The 20,166-nt window shown below is 37.0% G+C and overlaps 1 protein-coding gene and 1 pseudogene across 5 annotated transcripts in view; both read right to left on the bottom strand.

The window, feature by feature from the left end:
- The window catches only part of SSBP2 (single stranded DNA binding protein 2), a 414,697-nt gene that overhangs the window by 60,616 nt on the left and 333,915 nt on the right, over positions 1-20,166 (bottom strand). For all 5 annotated transcript variants that reach the window (XM_021007765.2, XM_021007760.2, XM_021007774.2 and 2 more), the window contains 2 exons: positions 13,971-14,030; positions 855-921 (listed from right to left, as the gene is read on the bottom strand). In XM_021007765.2, the coding sequence (XP_020863424.1) occupies positions 855-921; positions 13,971-14,030 (127 nt within the window). The remainder of the gene's footprint in view (positions 1-854; positions 922-13,970; positions 14,031-20,166) is intronic.
- On the bottom strand, positions 5,743-11,864 carry LOC110223981 (cytosolic Fe-S cluster assembly factor NUBP1 pseudogene; annotated as a pseudogene).

Raw genomic sequence — 20,166 nt, 5'->3', positions numbered from 1 at the left:
AAGAGTAACATTTTCTTATCTTTATCAGTATAGGCCCCTACAATTTTCAAAGTGATTTCGCATATATTATCTACTGAACCTTCTCAATAGTCCTATGGAGTGGGCGCAGCTGATTATTGTTCCCATCTTACAGAGGAAGAAATTAAGGTTGAGAGAAGTTGTGACCTACACAAAGTCACATGGCTAGTGGCTGACTGAGCAAGGATTCAGAACCCAAGTCTCTTGAAGACTACTCCAATGATCTTTGCATTACTGTTATTTTCTTGTTGTTGTTCAGTCTTTTCAGTCACATCTGACTCTTTGTGACCCCATTTGGGGTTTTCTTGGCAAAGATACTGAAGTGGTTTGCCATTTCTTTCTCCAGCTCATTTGACAGATGAGGAAACTTAGGCAAACAGAGGTGAAGTGGCTTGCTCAGGGTCACACAGCTAGTAAGTGTCTGAGGCTGGATTTGAACTCAGGAAGAGGAGTCTTCCTGACTCTGGGCCCGGAGTTCTATACTGTGCCACCTAGCTGCCCCCCTCTTCCATTTTATTATACTGACTCCATAAATGCAAATCATAATATACAATTTACAGAATGTCAGAAACGTAAGGAATTTTCTAGCTTAACTGCCCCAGGTAAGAAAATCAAGACCTAGAGAGATGAAATGGCCCTCTCCAAGGTCATAAAGTTAGTCACACGCCTGGAATTAAAATCCAGGTTTCCTGATAGGTCTCTTATATTCTGCAGTTGAGTAAATTATACGTACAAGTGCAATGGTAACAGAAAGTGAAACTTGCAGAAATTTACTTGAGAAAGTAAATTGAGATTCTTAGCATCAGTTTCATAGACATACATTTTAAAGAACTGACCTTGTTGTCGCGTTGGGTCCATTCCACTAGGCAGTAATGGCTGACTTCCTGGGACACCTCCAAGTGCCTAATATATATATGTAAAGAGAAACAAAGCATGAGGACAGAATTCAACAAGTTACATTATATTTAATACTTAAATTAATTTTAGTATTTCTCAAGGGTCCTTCTCAATCATTCAATTTCTCAATATGAGAAAAGCCTCAAATGCATATAAAAGCATTCATTGTCTATTACTGATCAAAAGAAGATGTATTTCATGACATGAGTCTGGGGTGTATAAGAGTGAATCAAAGACTCTTTGGGCATAAAGAACTAAGAACAACATCATTGACTTTAGAAGAATCGTTTTTAAAAAATTACTTTTTTTACATAGTTCTCCACAAATCCTACAGAAATGCTTTAGTGTGATCTGGAAGAGACCCTGGATGCTCAAAGACTATGTTAACCAAGTATAATGTCAAATAAGTTCTATCAGGCTGGAAAAGCTTCGAATAATTCTTAGCAACTTGTCTGCTTTCTGAGAACCAGCCTACATAAAAGAGAGGCTCATCAAGCCAAATCTGTTGGCTACTTGGTGGTGAATTCTTTGGCTGTGGTAACCCATTAAATAAACTGCCGTAATACTGCATTTGGGAAAACTGTATAGAAAGAAAAGGATAAAAGTACAATAATGGAACAGAGGTAGGCAAAGCCTGTTTGGTATCAGCATGACACCTCTTTGCAATATTTTCCTTTGTATTCTCCATAGCTCCTGCTCTAGTGCTTTGCTTAATACTTATTAACTGAATGATTACAACATACTTAGTCAATAATCAAGGCATCATTACAGCTGGGATATGCCCTAATAAGCTATGAACTCTGTGCAACTATCCATATAGAGCAAAATATAGCATCTCTGTAGAGCACATTATCCTTCAAATTCCTCTCAAATCACCTTAAGTTGGATCAACTCAGGTCAAGTTTATCTTGACAACTTTTTTCCTATTGATACCTTTGGTTTTTATATCACTTTCATTTCTCAATACAACCACTACTCAGAGAGGCATTTCACTGTCTGAGGCAGGCAGGGAGTTGGAATGCTCCTTGCTCCCCATTGTCGCTTCCAGGTGCTTTCCTGACCTCCATGACTCATTTAATACCTCTTCCTTTAAGGTTCATGCAATTCATTATCTGTGACCAATCCAAATCCTGATAGCCATTGGTTATAAAGATCACTTCTATACCTTCCTCAATGAGTTCAGTACCTGGCTCACCATTTTTCTCTCCTCCTCACTCCTGTCCTTATACTAGGGGATTTCAAATGTTCCATTCAAAGCCCTTCACAACCTAGCCCCCTCTGACCTTTCCAGTCTTCTTACATATACTCCCTGACATGTACTCTTCCATTTACTGGCAGTTTTCTCCAGGAGGTTCCACAAACAAGAACTCCATCTCTTGACTCCAGGCATCCTCTCTGGTTGCCCCCATGCCTGGAATATTCTCCTCTCTCTGCTCTGACTACTGACCTCCCTGGTTTTCTTCAAGTTCTAACTAAAATCTCAAATTCTACAGGAAGCCTTGCCCAGCCTCCTTAATTCTAGAGCCTTCCCCTTGTTAATTCTTTCCTATTTATCCTGTATATAGCTTGTTTGTACACATTTGTTTGCTTGTTGCCTTCCCCCACTAGACTGTGAGCTTCTTGAGGGCAGGGACTGTCTTTTGCCTCTTTTTGTATTCCCTGGGCTTAACACAGTGCCTGGCATATAGGAGACAAATACTGCTTGATTGACATCTTATAATAATATAAAAAAAGAGGAAAGAGGCAGATTAGCAAAACTAACCAGTACATCATTCAAGTCAAACAGATATGCTCTGGTCATCTCCACAGCCCTATACCTCTGCAAAGAAGAGAGACAGATGCATCCACACCTTTTTTTGTGCCAAGCGTGTTCATTAAATTTGCACACCATTCAGACTTGATTTCTATTGTTGCTTCTATACCCTAATTATTTTGTAAACTTTTCCTGGTTTTGCTAACTTCACCCTGTATTGGCTTGTAGAATTCTTCCCATGCCTCCATGCTTTCTTCATAGTCATCATTTCTGATGGTGTAGTAATATTCTTTTGCATCCATACTTGGTTAGACAGTCCCAGTTGATGGGACGTTGATTTTGCTTCCAGTTCTTTGCTTCCACAGAAAGTAGTGCTATAAATTTGTTGGTGTCTATTGGTCCTTTCTGTTTATCCTACACCTTCTCAGGGGTGTTTGTCTAGAAATGGAATCTCTTGGTAAAATGGTGTGAAATTTCTTAGCAAAATTCCAGGTTGCTTTCCAAAATGGTCAAATTAATTCACAGTTACCGAATGTGTTATTAGTGTGCCTGTTTTCCCACACAAACCCTTTAAAACTGCCTATTCCCATTTTTTGTCATCTTTGCCAATTTGCATGGTGTGAGTTATTTAACAAATACTTATTCCCTTTCCTCCCAAGCCATGAACACTGAATATCCCTACAGATAAATAAGTATTTCTTTAAAGAATTTTTTTTAGTTGAAAAGCTTTCTTAATTAGCAAAGAGTATAAGTTATTAAATGATTTATAGTTTTGCTATTCTTGTGCTTGAGGTATATATAAAATATATAGAATAATGAAGACTATTTGTAAATATACCAAAACTTAGGGATATAAATGAGTATTGTCCTTCTGAAAGACTAAACATGTATTGCAAAATGATGTCACAGAGCCCAGAAGGCTTTTGGGACTTCTCTTTTGAAGCTGTCTTCAAAAACTACAACATTCTTTAAAGTGTAACCCAATAGTGGAAAAAATTCATTCTTCTGGTGGGAATAGATTTGATATTTTGAAATAGCTAAAAGTTTTGTGGATACCAGTTTAGTTAAAAAAATTTATTTCCGTGGAATTTGGATGACTATCATGGTGAAGAAATCCTAGACCTCAGTTCACTTTTTTTGTGTCATACCAAATCTTTCAAACATGGCAGTTTAATTGTAACCCCAATTTCTAGCCTAGCTGCACCATCTTTCATGAGAATCTCCTAACTGGTAGAGAGAATGCTGATGTGAGGCTGCATAAGTGCCTCAAGGGGCAGTGTTTGTACAAGAGTTTTAGAGAGGAGGGACATTCTTAAGTTCTTATTCAAAAAAGACTTGTGATTTCAGATCCTATTCAGGAATATCTCCAGGTAGGAGAAAGAGACAGACTCTCTTCAAGATAAGTAGGGAAGTCTGTTCCTCAACAAGTTCCTGATTTTCAGCTTGTCTCCCAAGAGACTTTTAGGAATTTCCCCTTTGGCAAGATTGGGGACTCTCTTGTTTTGAGCTGAGATCTTGCTCCCAGTGGGAGAGTAGAGTTAGTCTTCTGTATTTTTTTGGCATAATCTAATCTGTAAAACTTCTCTTATTTTTGTTTTTATCTGCTTTATCTACTTTTGTGAAACCAGATTTTGGTATTAAGGGGCCAAGGAAGTGTGTGTAAGCTTAGTATACCTTTCCTTCTTTATGAGAGAGTTACTAGGGAAACTAGTGGATTTTTGTTCTGAACCAATCAGGCCCCTACACCAGCAATATTTTGCAGTTGGGGCGGGAGAGACAGCAGACAGATATAATTCTAGTCTGGTACCCTTATCTCTGTGGATAACTGAGCACTCATCTTCATGATCCTTTTTCTTGCTCCCCCTAAAGGCAGGAATCACAGTCTCCCTTAGAGAGGAGTGAACAAGATTCCAGAGACATCCATCAATGCTTTCCATGAGCTGTGTTTTGACATTGTGCATGGATATACATAACACACATGGGCAGCACACACCTTATATCTAAATGATTAGTCTGATTAACTATTGACTACCATAGGATGAATTCCATGTGATGCCATCAATATCAAAGAATCAATCATCACATTTTTGTGATTTTGACATAGACATCCTCTTGGGGATTTTGGAGAATTATAGATAATTTTGGCACTGATACTGTTTCTGGGTCATTCTGTAAACAGTTTATTTCATCATTGGTTACCATCTCAAAAAAATAATAAAAAGTAAAAGTCAAGTCTTTGCTCTTTCTATTCATTGCTAAAATGCCTGATATAATAATTGCAAATATCCTTCAAGTTTATGTACTCTTTTAACTCAATTTAAAAAATCTAAATTTGTCTTTAGTTGTCATCCTCTTAATCATCTATTTGCCCTCACCAAAACTCTGACCTTCATAACATTTTTCTTATGCCATGAATGGATGGACTCTATATTCCTTGTCACGGACTTATAGCTTACTGTTAAAAAATTATTTTGTGAGTCAAAACTTTTTATAGTGATATCTCATTGGCAGATTTAACTTCACAGAAGATTTGATGTAAATTATTTGCTCTAAATATCCAAACAGATTCCTTACGGTGTGACCCTGTCTCTCACAGACTTTGATTCAAAGAGGCGTATAGGTCTTGTTCATATTGGTCTGATTGTCTGAGTCAATCAAAAGTTTACCTTAACAGGATAGCAGAGCTAAAGTGGGGGAGTTTCAACCTCACCCTTTTTTAATATTTGCTATTCTCAGGAAATCTAACTGGAGTTTGTTTGGAAAAGGTCAAATCCTGGATAGCTTTTCAATGACTTGAGGATGGTCTGCATTATCTGATTTGAAGAACAATCTACATGGAACAGTTAGCAATCAAAACTAGTAATTAATATTCTTCTCTTTCCACAAGAGTCTAACTCCCACTATAGCAGAAAAAACTCTACTTTCTAGTTCTGAACCCTAGATAGCTTAAATTTAAACATACACACACACACAGAGTCCTCAACAATGTGGCCACAACATACCTTTTTAGCTCTATTTTTGTCTAACTTTAAACAGGACTATTAGCTGTACCCAGACTTTATGACATTCTAACATTATAATACTTCCTGAGGGGCTGTGATTATGCCTGCTCCATCTAGGAGTACTGCACTGAGATACTGTACTATGGATAAATTTTCATCTGAAGTGTCAGGGAGGGTATTTACATTGAGGGAGTCAATCTTTCCCAAGCCACATCATGAAGAAATTGCTTGCTCCTACCATGTTTTGGGGTCCCTGCCAGATAACGGCATCATCAGGACTAGAAATCAAGAAGTCTACTGATATCCTACCAAGATTTTCTTCAACATATGCTAGAGACCATCCAGTACCTCTCTGATGAAACTCTTCTCCCTCTAGTGTAGTTTATCTTGGGAACTGATGGTTCACTTACATCAAGATCCAGCAAAGCAACCTATTTACTGTCACTTTTCTGTGAGACCAGGAATAAGGGGAGTACTGAAGGTACTTTTGCTAACACCACCTTTCCCAGACAAGCCCAAGATTTTGTATTCTACAGTACTCCTTTCTTCTTTGATTTCCTCTATTGTTGGGGCAGTGGTAGGGCTGACCTTGGAGTCACACAGTCCCTGGTTAGGAGACCCTGATGGAGGTCCCTCTGCCTACTGGAGCACCACCAGTCCCAGGGCAGTCCTGAGGCACTTCCTCATTCTATCATCTTTCTTTCAATAAATGTTTCTTGATAGTGATTACCATTAAGTCAACAAGAACTTTTTAAGTGCCCACTATATGCAAAGCACTCTCCTAGGCACTGAGAAAGCAAGAGCAAAGAATAAAATAATCTCAGTCCCCAAGAGATTACTATAATGCTTTAAAATATATACACTTTGCATAAATTTGATTTAATCACTGCCAAACCTATTGCAAAATGAAGTAGGTTTAACACAATATTTATTTTTTCTCTTCTTCATCATTTTCTTCTTTAATAAGATTATCAGGAGAAAAGGTTATTAAAATATACAGAAATAAACACAGTCAAACTGTAAGGAAACCTTGGGGGAGAAAAAAGCTACTATTTTATATGTAGATTTTCTATTTTTCATTGAGGTTGGTAGCTATGCAGTGCACCTATACACACACACACACACACACGTATGTGTGTGTGTGTGTGTGTGTGTGTGTGTGTATGTATTATTTGCTAACATCTGAAAAGAACATTACCGTGGTACAAAGGCTTCAGGCTAATGAGATATTTTATGTTCTCTGAAGCTTTGGGAGAAACAACAGGACCAGAAATCAAACCCAGATGTCTTGTACAACTAGGATTTAAATGGGGCAAGAGCTCACAGAACTGGATGAAAGACTTCATTTTATTTGGTGTGGGAAGGAAGAGAAAGTACTATTTTTCAGGCATGTGTGATCTGTTATTACTTTTTCCCCATACCATTAAGGTCCTACATATAATACTTATAATGTCAAGTGATAAGGGAACAACAGATGAAAAAAAGATTCCATGGGATTTAAAATAATAATTTTAAACACATGCAATCATCATGTAAATAATTTAAGCATACTTTATAACAAATTGCTATTTATATAGATGAAAAGTATACTTGGTATTTAAATATTTCAGTAATATATTTTATTTAACTACTCTAAGGACAACCACTATAATAACTGAAAAGCAATAAGCAAAGAAAATTCAAAAACGGAAGGGGCTATCTTGAACTGGCAAAGGAACAAAACTTCCTTCTCTAATCATTAGCCACTAATTTTTAAAAACCCTAAGTACACTTAACTAGTTATGAATCTAAGCACTAAGCAGGCCTGGTATATTTAATTTTTATAGTCCACCCCTCACCAAAGCCATCTGTTTCTAGAAACCTGATTTTCTATATTTTCAAGTGCAAAATACATGCCTCTAATTTACCCAATGGAGAATGTACTTGCATTTATACTGTGGAAGTCTTTATTGCACTATGTCATCCTGGTGGCTTTAACATTTTAAATTAAGGTGACATACTGAAAAAAAGGTACACAATTACTGGTAAAGGACAGGGCTGTTAAATGGAACTGAACTCTGAACATGATATTCAAATCACATACTGCGAAGGAAGTGCAACTATATGGTTTGTTAAAGTTACATGTTTCTCACGTGCTCTAAGATTTGAAAATCTGGCTAATCATGTTTATTTTCTTTGTGAGACTAAAGTGCCTTAAAGATTTCTTTCACCCAGATGCCCACTTTTCCTATCTGAGTGGAAGGTGCAATACCAAAGAAAGAATAGTTTTTTAGAACTATTATTCCTCAGCAGTATTTACATTTAGAATGCTAAAATGCAAGTCCTCTCACTAAGCATGTGTGGTTAGAAAAACAATTCATTTTATATTAATAAATAACAGCCTTACAACGTGGGATTGCCTTCAGAGTTGGAGAATAACCTTGAGGATTGTAAAGCACAACAGGCAAATGTAAGGTTATTCTAGTATAGCCAATGCAGGACACAATCTGAAATAGACTAAGCTAATGATGCATAATTTCAATTCACTTAAATGTTGACACAGTTTATAAGGAAAAAGAATTCTGATAACTCCATATAGTTAACAGAATAACAGTTGCACTTTCCTTTGGGTAGCCAGAATATCTTATCTCTAAATTTTTTGTTTCCCTTTTGATGCACAGAATATACTAGAAGTCATAGTTTTTCAACAACAATACACATTTCAACAACAATAACTTTAATACCCTCTAACTGATCAAATCTTAATTATATCTATATATATATATCTATCTATATATATCTATCTATATATCTATCTATATATATATCTATATATATATCTATCTATCTCAATTTTAATATATGAAATCACATCATTAAATACGAAGAAAAGAATAGGAAAAAATACTGGAGACTAAAATTTTAATTAAAAGAGATCATTACGGTCCTAAAGTACTTAAAAATCCAAGAATTTTCAATATTCTGAATGAATAACAAATTCTATTTTTTTAAAAAGACCTTTAATAACCTAACTTTCCATTCTGTATAATGGAAAGAAAACTAGATCTAGCAACACAGCATAGAGGATAGAGATATAGCCTCAAAGTCAGGAAGAGTTGGTTAAGTCCCATGATACATCCTGATTTTGTGACCCTGGACAAGTATTTCATCTGAGCTCTGAGTGCTCTAGACAACCCACTAAATTATAGAGAAGATTTTTGTTGCTGTTCCATCATTTTCGACAGTTCATGACTCTATTTGGGGTGTTCTTGGCAAAGATACTGAAGTGGTTTGCCATTTCCTTCTCTAGTTCATTTTACAGATGAGAAAACTGAGGCAAACAGGGTTAAGTAACTTGCCCAGGGTCACACAGCTAGTAATTGTCTGAGGCCAGATTTGAACTCAGGAAGAGGAACCTTCCTGACTTCAAGCCCAGTGCTTTATCCATCTTACCACTTAGCTGCCTTTCATAGAGAGGGTAAAGACTCGCATAGGTAGAGGAAGTTTCCTATACCAATGAAATCATAAACCCATTCCCTATCTCTATACTATCTATCAAGTTAAGTTAAAAAGCATTTATTAAGCATTTACTACATCAGGCATTTTGCTAAGGACTGGAGATACCATAACAAAGGGAGGAGGTAGGGGGAGCAAAAATAGTTCTGCCCTCAAAGGACCTTACACCTTAATGAATGAGACAACGTGGAAATAATGGGTCCGTACAAGATATATGCAGAGTAGAGAAAAGCCAATCTGAAAGGGGAAGGCATCAGCAGCTGGGATATCAGGAGGTAGAGCCAGAAGGTGGAAGTGACAGGGCCGAACATTCCAGGCAAAAGGAGAGTCAGTGAAGAAGGGACTGTTAGATCCCAGGAATTGCAATTGAGCCAGACTATCAAGAATTGTAGTGAGTGTGGAATGCAGTAAAGGGTAAAGAGCCTGGAGAAGTCAGAAGGAGTCAGGTTAGGAGGAGCTTTAAATATCTCTACACATTCTTGTTAGATTACCTGACTCAGAGTCCAGGATGCCTTTCGACAATGAGACAAAGTCCAGGTATTCTCTAACAGATCCTGAGCTTGGCATTTCTATATCAGCGTTTATTCTTTGCTCAAGATACTTCATAGCATTCCTCCCTTCCACCACCACAATGGCTACTACAGCTTCCTCCTTTTTGTTGCAAATATTTTATTACTTCCCAGCTTTTTACCTTCCCCAGACATACACTACTTACAACCTCTAATGCCTGTATAAAACAGTACCATTTTTGTGCATCCACACAGAAACTATGGGGAAAATTTGAAAAAAACCTAGGGTGGATGACTGTATCTTAATCAATCGTGGCTATAAATTCTTCCAGTTTTTGCTCATCTTAAAGATGAGCATTATGGATCCACAATGACCTGCCACCGTCATTAGGTATTTAACATTTTATTATTCAGTCTCTCAGTAGAAATATTTTTGACAATACAATAAAACTATATTAATCTAAAGGTGAATACAAATTAATAAAACAGCTGAATTATAGAATATTTAACAAAGTATTTTTAAATTTTTATTGTACCAAATACATACGTAATAATGCCAACTTATTAGCAACCATAAAGGTTCTACCAATCCCACTTTAATAACTACATGACTCATTTGTAATTATTATATTAGATCTTGTGAAAGTACCTGAAAACTGTTCGCTCTCTTAAGGAGGGCAAATATTCCCTTATATGATCAAGTTTATACTACTAATTTGCCTAACCAACCTTTTCTCTCAGTAGCACAGAAGTAAAATATTACAAATATGGAATTAGCAGAATCAGAATTAGCAAAGCTTCAGCATCTATGAGAAAAAACAACAAGGAACAAAGAGGCTGTCATGGACATTATAAAACAAACATAAATGGGGACAAGGCGCCATCAATGTTAGCACATTTCACTTGAAGAGGTGAAATGTGTCCAGGCCTAAAGAACCACCAACACTCTAGTCACGCAAAAACATCTGGGTATTTGATTGAGGATTTATGAAACATCTCACTGCATCAATTTCCCCACATATTTAAAACTACTCCTTCCACAGGTGGTTCTTGTTTAGTTGTTTCAATCATGTCCGACTCTTCACGACCCCATTGCGGGTTTTCTTGGCAAAGATAGTAGAGTGGTCTGCCATTTCCTTCTCCAGCTCATTTTATGGATGAAGAAACTGAGGCAAACAGAGTCAAGTGACTTGCCTGGGGTCACACAGCTAGTAAGTGTCTGAGACCCAATTTGAACTCAGGACTTCCTGACTCATGGCCAGGGGGTCTATTTGCTGGTCCACCAAGCTGCCCTATTCAATGGGTATTGGAATGCTTATTTTACTTATATTTACAAGAAAAGGGTTGCTAATTGTTGACTAAATAGAAGAAATTAACAATTACAGACTTTCCTCTGAGATAAGGCTAACTAATTTTCAGTTTATCTACTGAGTTAAGGGGGAACATTTTTAGGCTCAGGAGGTAGTTTTTAAAATGATTACATATCTGTATTATAAAGGCCCTCTTTCAGCTAAGCTTGGAAGGAGCTCTCCTAAGGAATGCCTTTGTGGTCTCCCAAAACAACAGGGCTGAGGACAAAGGGGCCCAGGGAAGCCCTCAAAAATGTGATGTGCTCCAAAAGTGTTGGTGTAGTTTTAAGCTTAACTGCCCATTGGGAAAGTGAGATTTAAAAGCTGAAAGCTGCCCTAAGACTTTTCGGACACCCTGTATTTTCCCTCTCCTTAAGCCATCATCGTGAGGGAAGCTATCATTGCAGAGAGGTTTGAAAGGGCTCTCTAAGCATTTGGGAAATAAGGGAGCCACCCTGTCCTAGGTGTAGGTGCTCTGAATGTGCCTCTTCTTAGTATAATTTCAACTGGGACTAGTACAAAATATAAAATGGAAAGTTGGAAAAATTCTCAGTAAAATTCAGGAACAAGTTGAAAAAGTTCCATCCTCTATACAGAAACAATAAAGGCATTTACATAAATAAGCCGATTTGAATGTCAATGTATGTGTTCACCCACAGAGAAAATAGGGTTTCCATATGTCAGGATCCGAGGCATCTGTCTGCTTTTCTTTCCCATTTCATGGCCTGTTCCCTTAGACCATGTTTTTCAATACTGAGTTGGGATTGTGGAGAGATGCTCCAGCAGCTCCATGAGCATTGCAGGCCACAGAAAGCGTGAAAGGCTCCAACCTTGCTAGCATGTCAGCTTTGATCCAGGGTTGGAATTGGGAGCTAGCGTTTCTTGCTGCTACAGTGGCCTCAGAGGAAGACTGCCTGCCATGTTAGGATTCTGCAAGGACTCTACAAACATTTCAACCAAAATTAGTGTAGAAATGGGTGAAAATTTGGTAGAATTTGAAATTTGGTAGAATTATTGTGAGGATTAACATAAAGGAAGAATTTAGGGATGTGTGGGCCTTTAAATTTGTATTATAGGGAAGTATTAGGGGTTAAAAAGGAAAATGAGTTAATGAAGTCAACAAACATTTATTAAATACTTCCCACCTGCCAGACACTGAGTTAAGTGCTAGCAACAATAAAAAAGGTGGTGGGGGGGGGAGAGGCAAAACCAGTTCTTCCCCTTAAGGAGCTCACATTCTAGTGGGGGAGAAAACATGCAAAAGTCAGGCTAAAAAGGAATAAATTAATACTATTACAGACACAGGCAGATTTCCTTTGGACACAAATGGAATTAGGAAAAAAGGCCCATCTTTTGTTTGCACTTGTTCTGGATCCCATCACCAGCACTGTGCAGTTCTGTGATTGTTTTCAAAGTGTTTTATAAACTATCTTCTTAGCTCCTTGAACAAAGGGAACATATTTTACACTTAGTTTGTATTTCTCCAAGGCGGCAAACACATAGTAGGTGCTTAGGAAACACTTAATCGACTAAGCAGCATTTGGATCCAGAGACATGTGAAATGCCACAAGAAATCAGAGGCAACTTATTTTTGTACTGGGTGACGGCTTAGTATTTCTTGCCTAGTTCCCATGCATGTGGAAGCTTGGTGAGCCTGCTTTCCCGCCTGTGCAAAGAGAGAGGCCCTCCTCCCCTTTCTCCCATTTCAGAGAACAAACAGTCTCTGTTTCCTGTCAGCTTATTGTGTGACAAAAATTCTTTTAGTTGAGTTCTGAGCTAGAACTAAGTCTGCATGTAAGTTTCAAGCAACTGATATCTTACCCTTTTCCCCAGTTGGACGAGCCATCAGGGTCCAACAAATGTCATCAGTAACAAAGTCTGTCAGAGCTGCCACAGCCCTAAGGAATGATCTGCTTGACCCAGACTAGCTAAGAAAGGGAGTACCTTGCCCACTAGTTACGCCAAATGTAGAAGCGAACTTTGAAGAGGCAGAAAAGTATTCATGGGACAGAAGGTTCCACCTAAAATGTAGTCACCACTTTAAATGAGTCCAGTCTCTCCAGGGACTGAGTGTAATTCCTAGTTTGGAGAGGACAGGATTATTGTTCTTTTTGGTCCTTCCAATATCTCCTCAGTAAATATCCCTTGGTAAAAGCTAATTGATGTCAGCTCCTCAACTGTTACTTGGCAGATGCTGACTGGTTAAGTTATATTGGGGAGGGGGAAAGGAACGAATTGGACAGGGCTCAAGAGCAATACTTTTAGATGCCATAACCCTTCAGGACTAACTGAGGGGGAAGTAAGAGCTGCACTCTGGAGACCTGACCTGCCAACTGGGAGAGTGAGCCTAGAGCCAGTAAAATATCAATACATGTCAACAAATTGGAGGACTCATTGGAAGGCTAGCAACCCAGCTGTAGACCTACTGAGATAAAAATAGTCTTAATTATATGGTTAACATTTGATCTAAAATTGAAACTATGAACTTAAATGTAACATGAAAATAAATGACAAAAATTAGGTTAATGATGATTTTTTTAAACAACATTCACTGTATACTAAGGCTTTAACTGGCAATATTTAACTAACATTTACACAATTTTTCAGAATGGTGTTGTGGAAGGAATGGTCAGAAGACATACAATTGGAAGTCAGATTTGACTCTGTCACTAACTGTATAATCTCAGGGTAACCTCTTTGGGTTTCAAAATTTTCCTCATTAACAGAATCAGAGAAATGGACTAGGTAATCTCTAAGGTCCTTGCAGCTTTAAATTCTATGATTTTTTTTGAGGAAAAATTATGTAATGAAAAAAGCATAAGGTGCTTAGGTATCACAGTAAAAGTAATATTTAAAAGTACAGATATAATTTTTTGATATTTCTCAAAAATTCAGAATTTTTTTTTACTGAATTATAATGCAAATTCATATTTCAGAGAGGCCTTACCTGGTTAGGTATTCTCAGTGGTGGTCTTGGACCTCCAGGATACCGAGGTGACATGAAAGGCTATTAAAAAAAAAGAGCATATAACACTGCTGTGAAATTCAAAAATCTAAGTGTTATATTTTAAAGATAGTTATCATACTATTTCATACCTTTTCTAAAATAAAACCTCTTAAGGAAATTAGTATCATGTCATCTAGTGGATTTGCTTTGAGACTTTTACTGAAGAATACGGGAATTCTGACTTTACCCTTAATATTGCATAGAAATTAAAATACGTATTATCATTACTGGAGAGGCGCAAGGTGTGTGTTGCATGTGTGTGTGTGCCAAACAAGGAATTACAAAATGATATGTAGTATATAGGATGCCACTAAATATATGATCAAAAAGGAAATGAAATGGCCCCATAGTGAGAGTAAGGCATGACTGATATACAGCCCATGTGTTCCACTTAGTATCCTAGAGATGTTACAAAAACTCAAACAAGGGCCAAGTTGACCCATGCAGTCAACATTTCATGGGAAAAGACACAATCAAGGGCTTTGCAGGATGAGCAGACATAGGTGGGTTGCAATCTGCATCATTAGCAGGAATTTGCCTATCAATAATATCACAGATCCTTGGGAGTCACTGAGTAGTTATTAACGATGACAGTAATAACACTAATTTAGGGCAAATTTTCTGAACTTGAACTCAGCTCCTTCTTGCCCCACAACCAATGCTTTATCTCATACACCATGCTGCTTCTTATTTACACTGGCTGTGTGACCCTAGACAAGTCACTTCTCAGTGCTCTAGGAAGCCCTTTAAGAGTGTATGTGGCTGAGAAGATAGGGATGTGCACTGATAGGATTTTTCTCTTCTGGGAGGTCCTGATGCCAATGATATCATAAATTCAGTTCCTAGGGAATATGTAGATATTGCTTCTGTTTCTCAATCAGAGGTTGGAGTCAGTTTAAACTGGGAGGGAATGTGAGAAATAGTTTTTTTTTTTATTATTTCCATAAAAGTCAAGTGGAACCTTAAGGAATGCAGTCTGGGGGCTAGGTGGAAGTTGAACAAAGGGAGATATATTAGAATAAGAAAACACTCTTGGTGGTGAATGGACCAGTTCTGAGGTTAGGTACAGATTAACATCAAAAGGGGTGTTCCCAAGTAAGGGCGGGGTCGCTGAATTGTGAGGAGCGGGAGATGTAATTAGGGGCTTGGGATAGGCTTTAACCTCTATAGTGTTCAGCAAATGAGGAAACAAGGGAAAGAAATTCCAATGGGGAACAGGGAATGAAAAGTTGTACATTTGTCAATACATGTGCTCTCCCATGCATGCACTCACACATGAAGGATGCCAGGCCTTCCCAGGTTGTTAATAAAGCTTCTTTCTGATTCAACAACGGCTTCATGGAATTCGTAATGCTGATATAGATAACATTCCTCTCACTCTCTTCTCTGGCTTAGCATTTACACTGATCACAGGATCATGAATTCAGAGCTGGCAGGACCCTTACCAGTCATCTAGTCCAACATCCTCATTTGACAAATCAGGAAACTAAGGCGCAGGGAGTCATGTGCCTCAATATTACATGGGTAGGAAGTGGCAGAGATGGTGGGATTTTATACAATTACTCAAAAACTGTGAAATTTTAATTTCATTTTTTACTATATAGGAGTGTGTGTGTGTATGCGCATACACAAATTTTGTTGTTGTTTTAAACTTTTGTTTCTATGACCAGACAGAATTATCAAGTATTCCACCTTTGCCCGGTATTATTAAGTGTCTGACTAACCAGCAAAACAAAGTTCTAAATTAAATGAACAATTTGGTCCTCTGTTCAAGATTTTGAATTGTGCTTAGCCACTCATTTTGCATGTGCAAGAATAATGTTTCTTAGGCACCAGCCCAGGCCTGGGTCTGGGAAGGCTGGGGCAGTGGAGAGGTCCCAACCAAACTAGAAAGGCTTCATGGTACAAGCTGGTACCTAACTGTCAGCAGAGAAGTCAAGCTAAATTCAAAGGAACTACAAGTAGGCTATAGAGTAATGACTTTTTCAGCCATAGAAACTAGTAAATCATCTAGTAAAAGTTGTAGAAAAGTTTTAATAAGTCTCTGGGTGGAGAGCACCCATACCTACAAAATTAGTGATCCTTGAAGTACTTAAGAATGAAAGAGTTACCCATAAAAAAGAAATTATGCAAAGCTCTCTTTTGTTCCCAAAGTGGGGGAGAGCCACAGATAAATAGGTACCATCCTTCCCTGGTTGCCTAACTACTAAGTTCCCTGGAAGGGCTCCCCAATGCCACAGAATGCTCTGCCTTTCCCCAGTCAACACCATCTTTCATTGTTCTTTTCCCAGTTGGAGATTTCACAATAACTAGCTTGCAATCAATTGCTAATTGCAGGAGAACATTTTATTCTCCCTAACCACTGGGTTGTAGGTTAGTTTTATCATCTCTCCTATTCAAATCATAAAGAAATTCTGCCCTCAAATTAATTCCCCCCCCAAGTCAATTGGCAATTTTTATAAAGTTCTTTAGTTAAGACTTATAGTATTCCTTAACTTTCACATTCATTTGCTCAGTGCAAGAAATGTAATCATTTATGAACATTCATTCTTAAATATCTTGTCCTAAGAGTTGATTCTTTTCTCCTCTGCTCATCTATTTCACTGCAGTATAATATGGGTCAGAAACAGCTCATCTTTTTACTTTTTTTATTTCCAAAAATGTCTTAGCTTCTTGAAATATCTTGAAATTATTAAGAATCAAATATTTGATTCAATGTTTATGTAGAGGTGTATAACATCTCTCAAAAAGTGTCATTTCAAGTAATTCATTTGTTCAGATTATAATTGAAAAAGCAGTTTGGGAAACATGGAAAAATAAAGATGGATAACAAAATAGTACTATGTAATTTAAAGAATTTGACTGTGAAATAAAAAAATCATGGAAATTATGTTAAATGTATTACTCAAAGTCAAATGTTGAAAAGTTTAGAAGGATCCTAGAACAAAATAAAATTTAAAAAAATTTTTTCAATGTTCCTATCTATAATTGAAAGATGATTCAGTATTAATTGAATGAAACATTTAAAATGAGAAATTTCTCATCTTAAATATGGCATTCTGGAGTAACGTATTTTAAAGTATTTCCTGTGTCCCTCCTACCTGACCATAAGGTCCCATCATGGGATTGTTGGGCTTGGGAGATAGGGACCTTGTATGTGGTGATCGTTGTGAACCAGCAGGTCCCTAAGGAGTAATAAAATTGAGGAAAGGGTTAGAAAGAATTCCTTTTCAGTTCTCTCTCTCTACCTTTTTTTTTTGTTCTTATTGTCCTTTTCTTCTTGTCCTTTTAGAAACTGTCATTGTGTATTGTATTAGGGAAAATTTGGAAAACTACTTATATATTTGGATTAAACTACTTTATGTACATGTGAAATAAAGTAGAAAACTAACAGTCATCCAGGTAATTCAAGTCACATCTACTTGCAAACTAGAGTAAAAATTATTAAAATGTTTTGTAGTACTTAGAACATAATACCTGCTGGGTCATTATTCACACTTAAATAACCTGGATAAATGCCTCTCAGTTATCCACTTCTGAGAGTCAAATGGTGAATGGGTTATGTCCTGCCCAGGACACACAAAGGTCTACCTGACCTTGGACCAGTTGTTTAATATCTGTATGCCTGAGCTGACTACCTAAAAAGTAACTTGCCTAACCTTTGCATATCAGCTTTGGGATTTGGGAGGGGGAGGTCTCCTCATTCCCTTACACTGATGGAATCACAGGTCTCAATGTCTCCCTTCCCCCCCTCAAAAAACCCCCAAAACCTCACACCACTTTGTTAACCTGTATAGACAGAGCAGTAATGTCTAAAATGAAAGTTAACTTACTTGTAGTAGAAGTTACAAAGGAAATACTGCTATTTGCTTTCAGATGCAATTCAAGGTGCAAACATGAAATCTTATATTGTGAAAGTCCTTATTTAAATTACAAAGTCACCTAAACTGTACAGCAGTAACAGGAAAAGTTATCAACTGGTAAGTTGTATCAATATAATATCTACACTATTACTCTGGAAAGAAATCTTTTCTTGGTTAGGAGTCCTTACCTACGGAATTTTTATTCACTTCTGTTTCACCTCTGTTGCAGAAGTATTTTTTAAAAGTTTAAAATTTTTTTTTTTTAAATCAAGGTCTTTGCTTGTAATAATGGTGGTGGTAGTGGTGGTGGTGAACCAATGACTGAAAAGAAGTATTAGCCTCCCCCCAAATCCTCAATACTTTGGTAAGAGTGTTGGATGGGGAGCCAGGATAGGTATGTTTTAGGCCCAATTCTACCACTGACTCTATACTTTAAGAAAGCAACAATATTTCTGGGCCTTTGTCCTTTATCTGTACATATGAAGCAATTGGACTGGGCCATCACTAAGGTCAGTTACAACTTCGAAACTCCTACAATTCTCCATTAGTTAAACCTATTGTCTACAGCATTAACTTTCACTTTAAAGAACATATAGCAGATGCTTGATAAATATGCTAATTGTATGTATTTTTTTTCTCCTTTTATGGCATCAAAGAGAATTGATTATTAGCTAAATATCCTGGGCAGGGATTGGAAACATTCTCTTGTTCACTGTGAGCCTAAATAAATGTTAGAAAACTTTGGAAAATATAAATAACTTATGCTCGAGCCTAGGGACTATGAACGAGCAACATAACTTTATTATTCTTTGAAGTTTCCATGCACATAGACAGCGAGTTAGAGAGTTGCCACAGCCATCTTATTTGTACAGGGCTAGCCTGGAAAACAATTAGAAGAAGCTTAGGTGGTGGAATATGAGGGGTATTCACACAAATTCCCACCATTAGACTTTACATGCTTTTTTAGATAGAAGCAACTTATAAAGTATACATTCTTGTCTAGGCCAAGATCTAAGTAATAAACACTTAAAATAGAGGGCATAAGATCTGTTCATTTTTTAAACTGGCTGGGAGCTTATAGATCTCGTATGGACTACCTTTTTCGGTGAATGTGAGAGAAGAAAACTTCAAACAAATATGAGAGAAAATGTTCTGGGTTTTACTATTAAAACTGCAAATGTAGGGAAAAGACTTAGATTTTTAGTTAAAAACAAGTATAAAATATAATTTTTTTTTCAGAATTCCTAACTATCCTTTGCATCATGGTGCAAATCTGATATTTGTTTTAGAGCAGTACTTCATCTTAGAGCAGTCCTAGTAACATAAGTAATAATAATGCATTTTATTATCCATTAAAATTCTGTCTCATTGCTTAATTAATGTTACCACTTTTTTCAACTTTGCCACGATGTCAAGTTTACTTTTATTTATTTATAAATGGCTCTGTTATTTGCTATGTAAGATTCTTCTTAGAGGTAATATTCTCAAAGTACCAACCCCAAAGAGTCAAAAATTAGTAAGTAAAATAATAAGTAAAGATATATAGCCAATTAAGAAATTAGGATGTGGCAAATTAATAAAAGCCACACTAAATGAAGCCTTTTACAGAATTAAATCACATTGCTATATGGTATTTTAAACCTGTAGTTAATGGCTATTCATATCTTATATCAAGTCAAGGCAACAAGCATTACCTCTTAGTGACCCTGAGTGACTCTAAATTTAAGTGGCAGAGAAATTGGTAGAGACAGCTTCCTCACCTAGAATATCCTCCTACTAATGAAATATTAAGTCCAGTCCCTATTCTATCCCTTCTTGTAAACAACATATTGTTGGGTTTTGCTTTCTAATCCATTCTGACACCTTCTTCAATTTAATAAGTAGGTTAATTTCATTTACATTCACGCTTAACTTTTAAGCTTGTTTTTCCTTCAAACAAATTCTGTTTATACCCACCCCTCCCTGACCTTTAGAAGAAACAGAAAAGGAGTAAAAATGAATCAGTATTTAGCATTAGTGGTTTGTTATACTTGAAGAAAACCCTCTAATTCTATTATTTCCCAATTCCCTTTTCTCCCAAACTAGACTTACATTGGCAGATATTGTATTTTTCTCTCTTTCTGTTGCTTCCTACCTTTAGCCTATCTTCCCCTGCCTAGTCCCCTATGTTTGAATAATCTTGTATGGCATCTGAATTACAAGAAATAGTTGTTATTTCCCCTTCACTCCTTTCTATGTAACTTTTTCTTCATTTTGTTTATTGGGCCCTCCAG

Source organism: Phascolarctos cinereus, unplaced genomic scaffold (assembly GCF_003287225.1).
Source record: "Phascolarctos cinereus isolate Bilbo 61053 unplaced genomic scaffold, phaCin_HiC Scaffold_4;HRSCAF=312, whole genome shotgun sequence".
Classification (NCBI taxonomy): Eukaryota; Metazoa; Chordata; class Mammalia; order Diprotodontia; family Phascolarctidae; genus Phascolarctos; species Phascolarctos cinereus.
The sequence above is the reverse complement of the archived record's forward strand: the minus strand, read 5'-3'. Positions and strand labels throughout refer to the sequence as shown.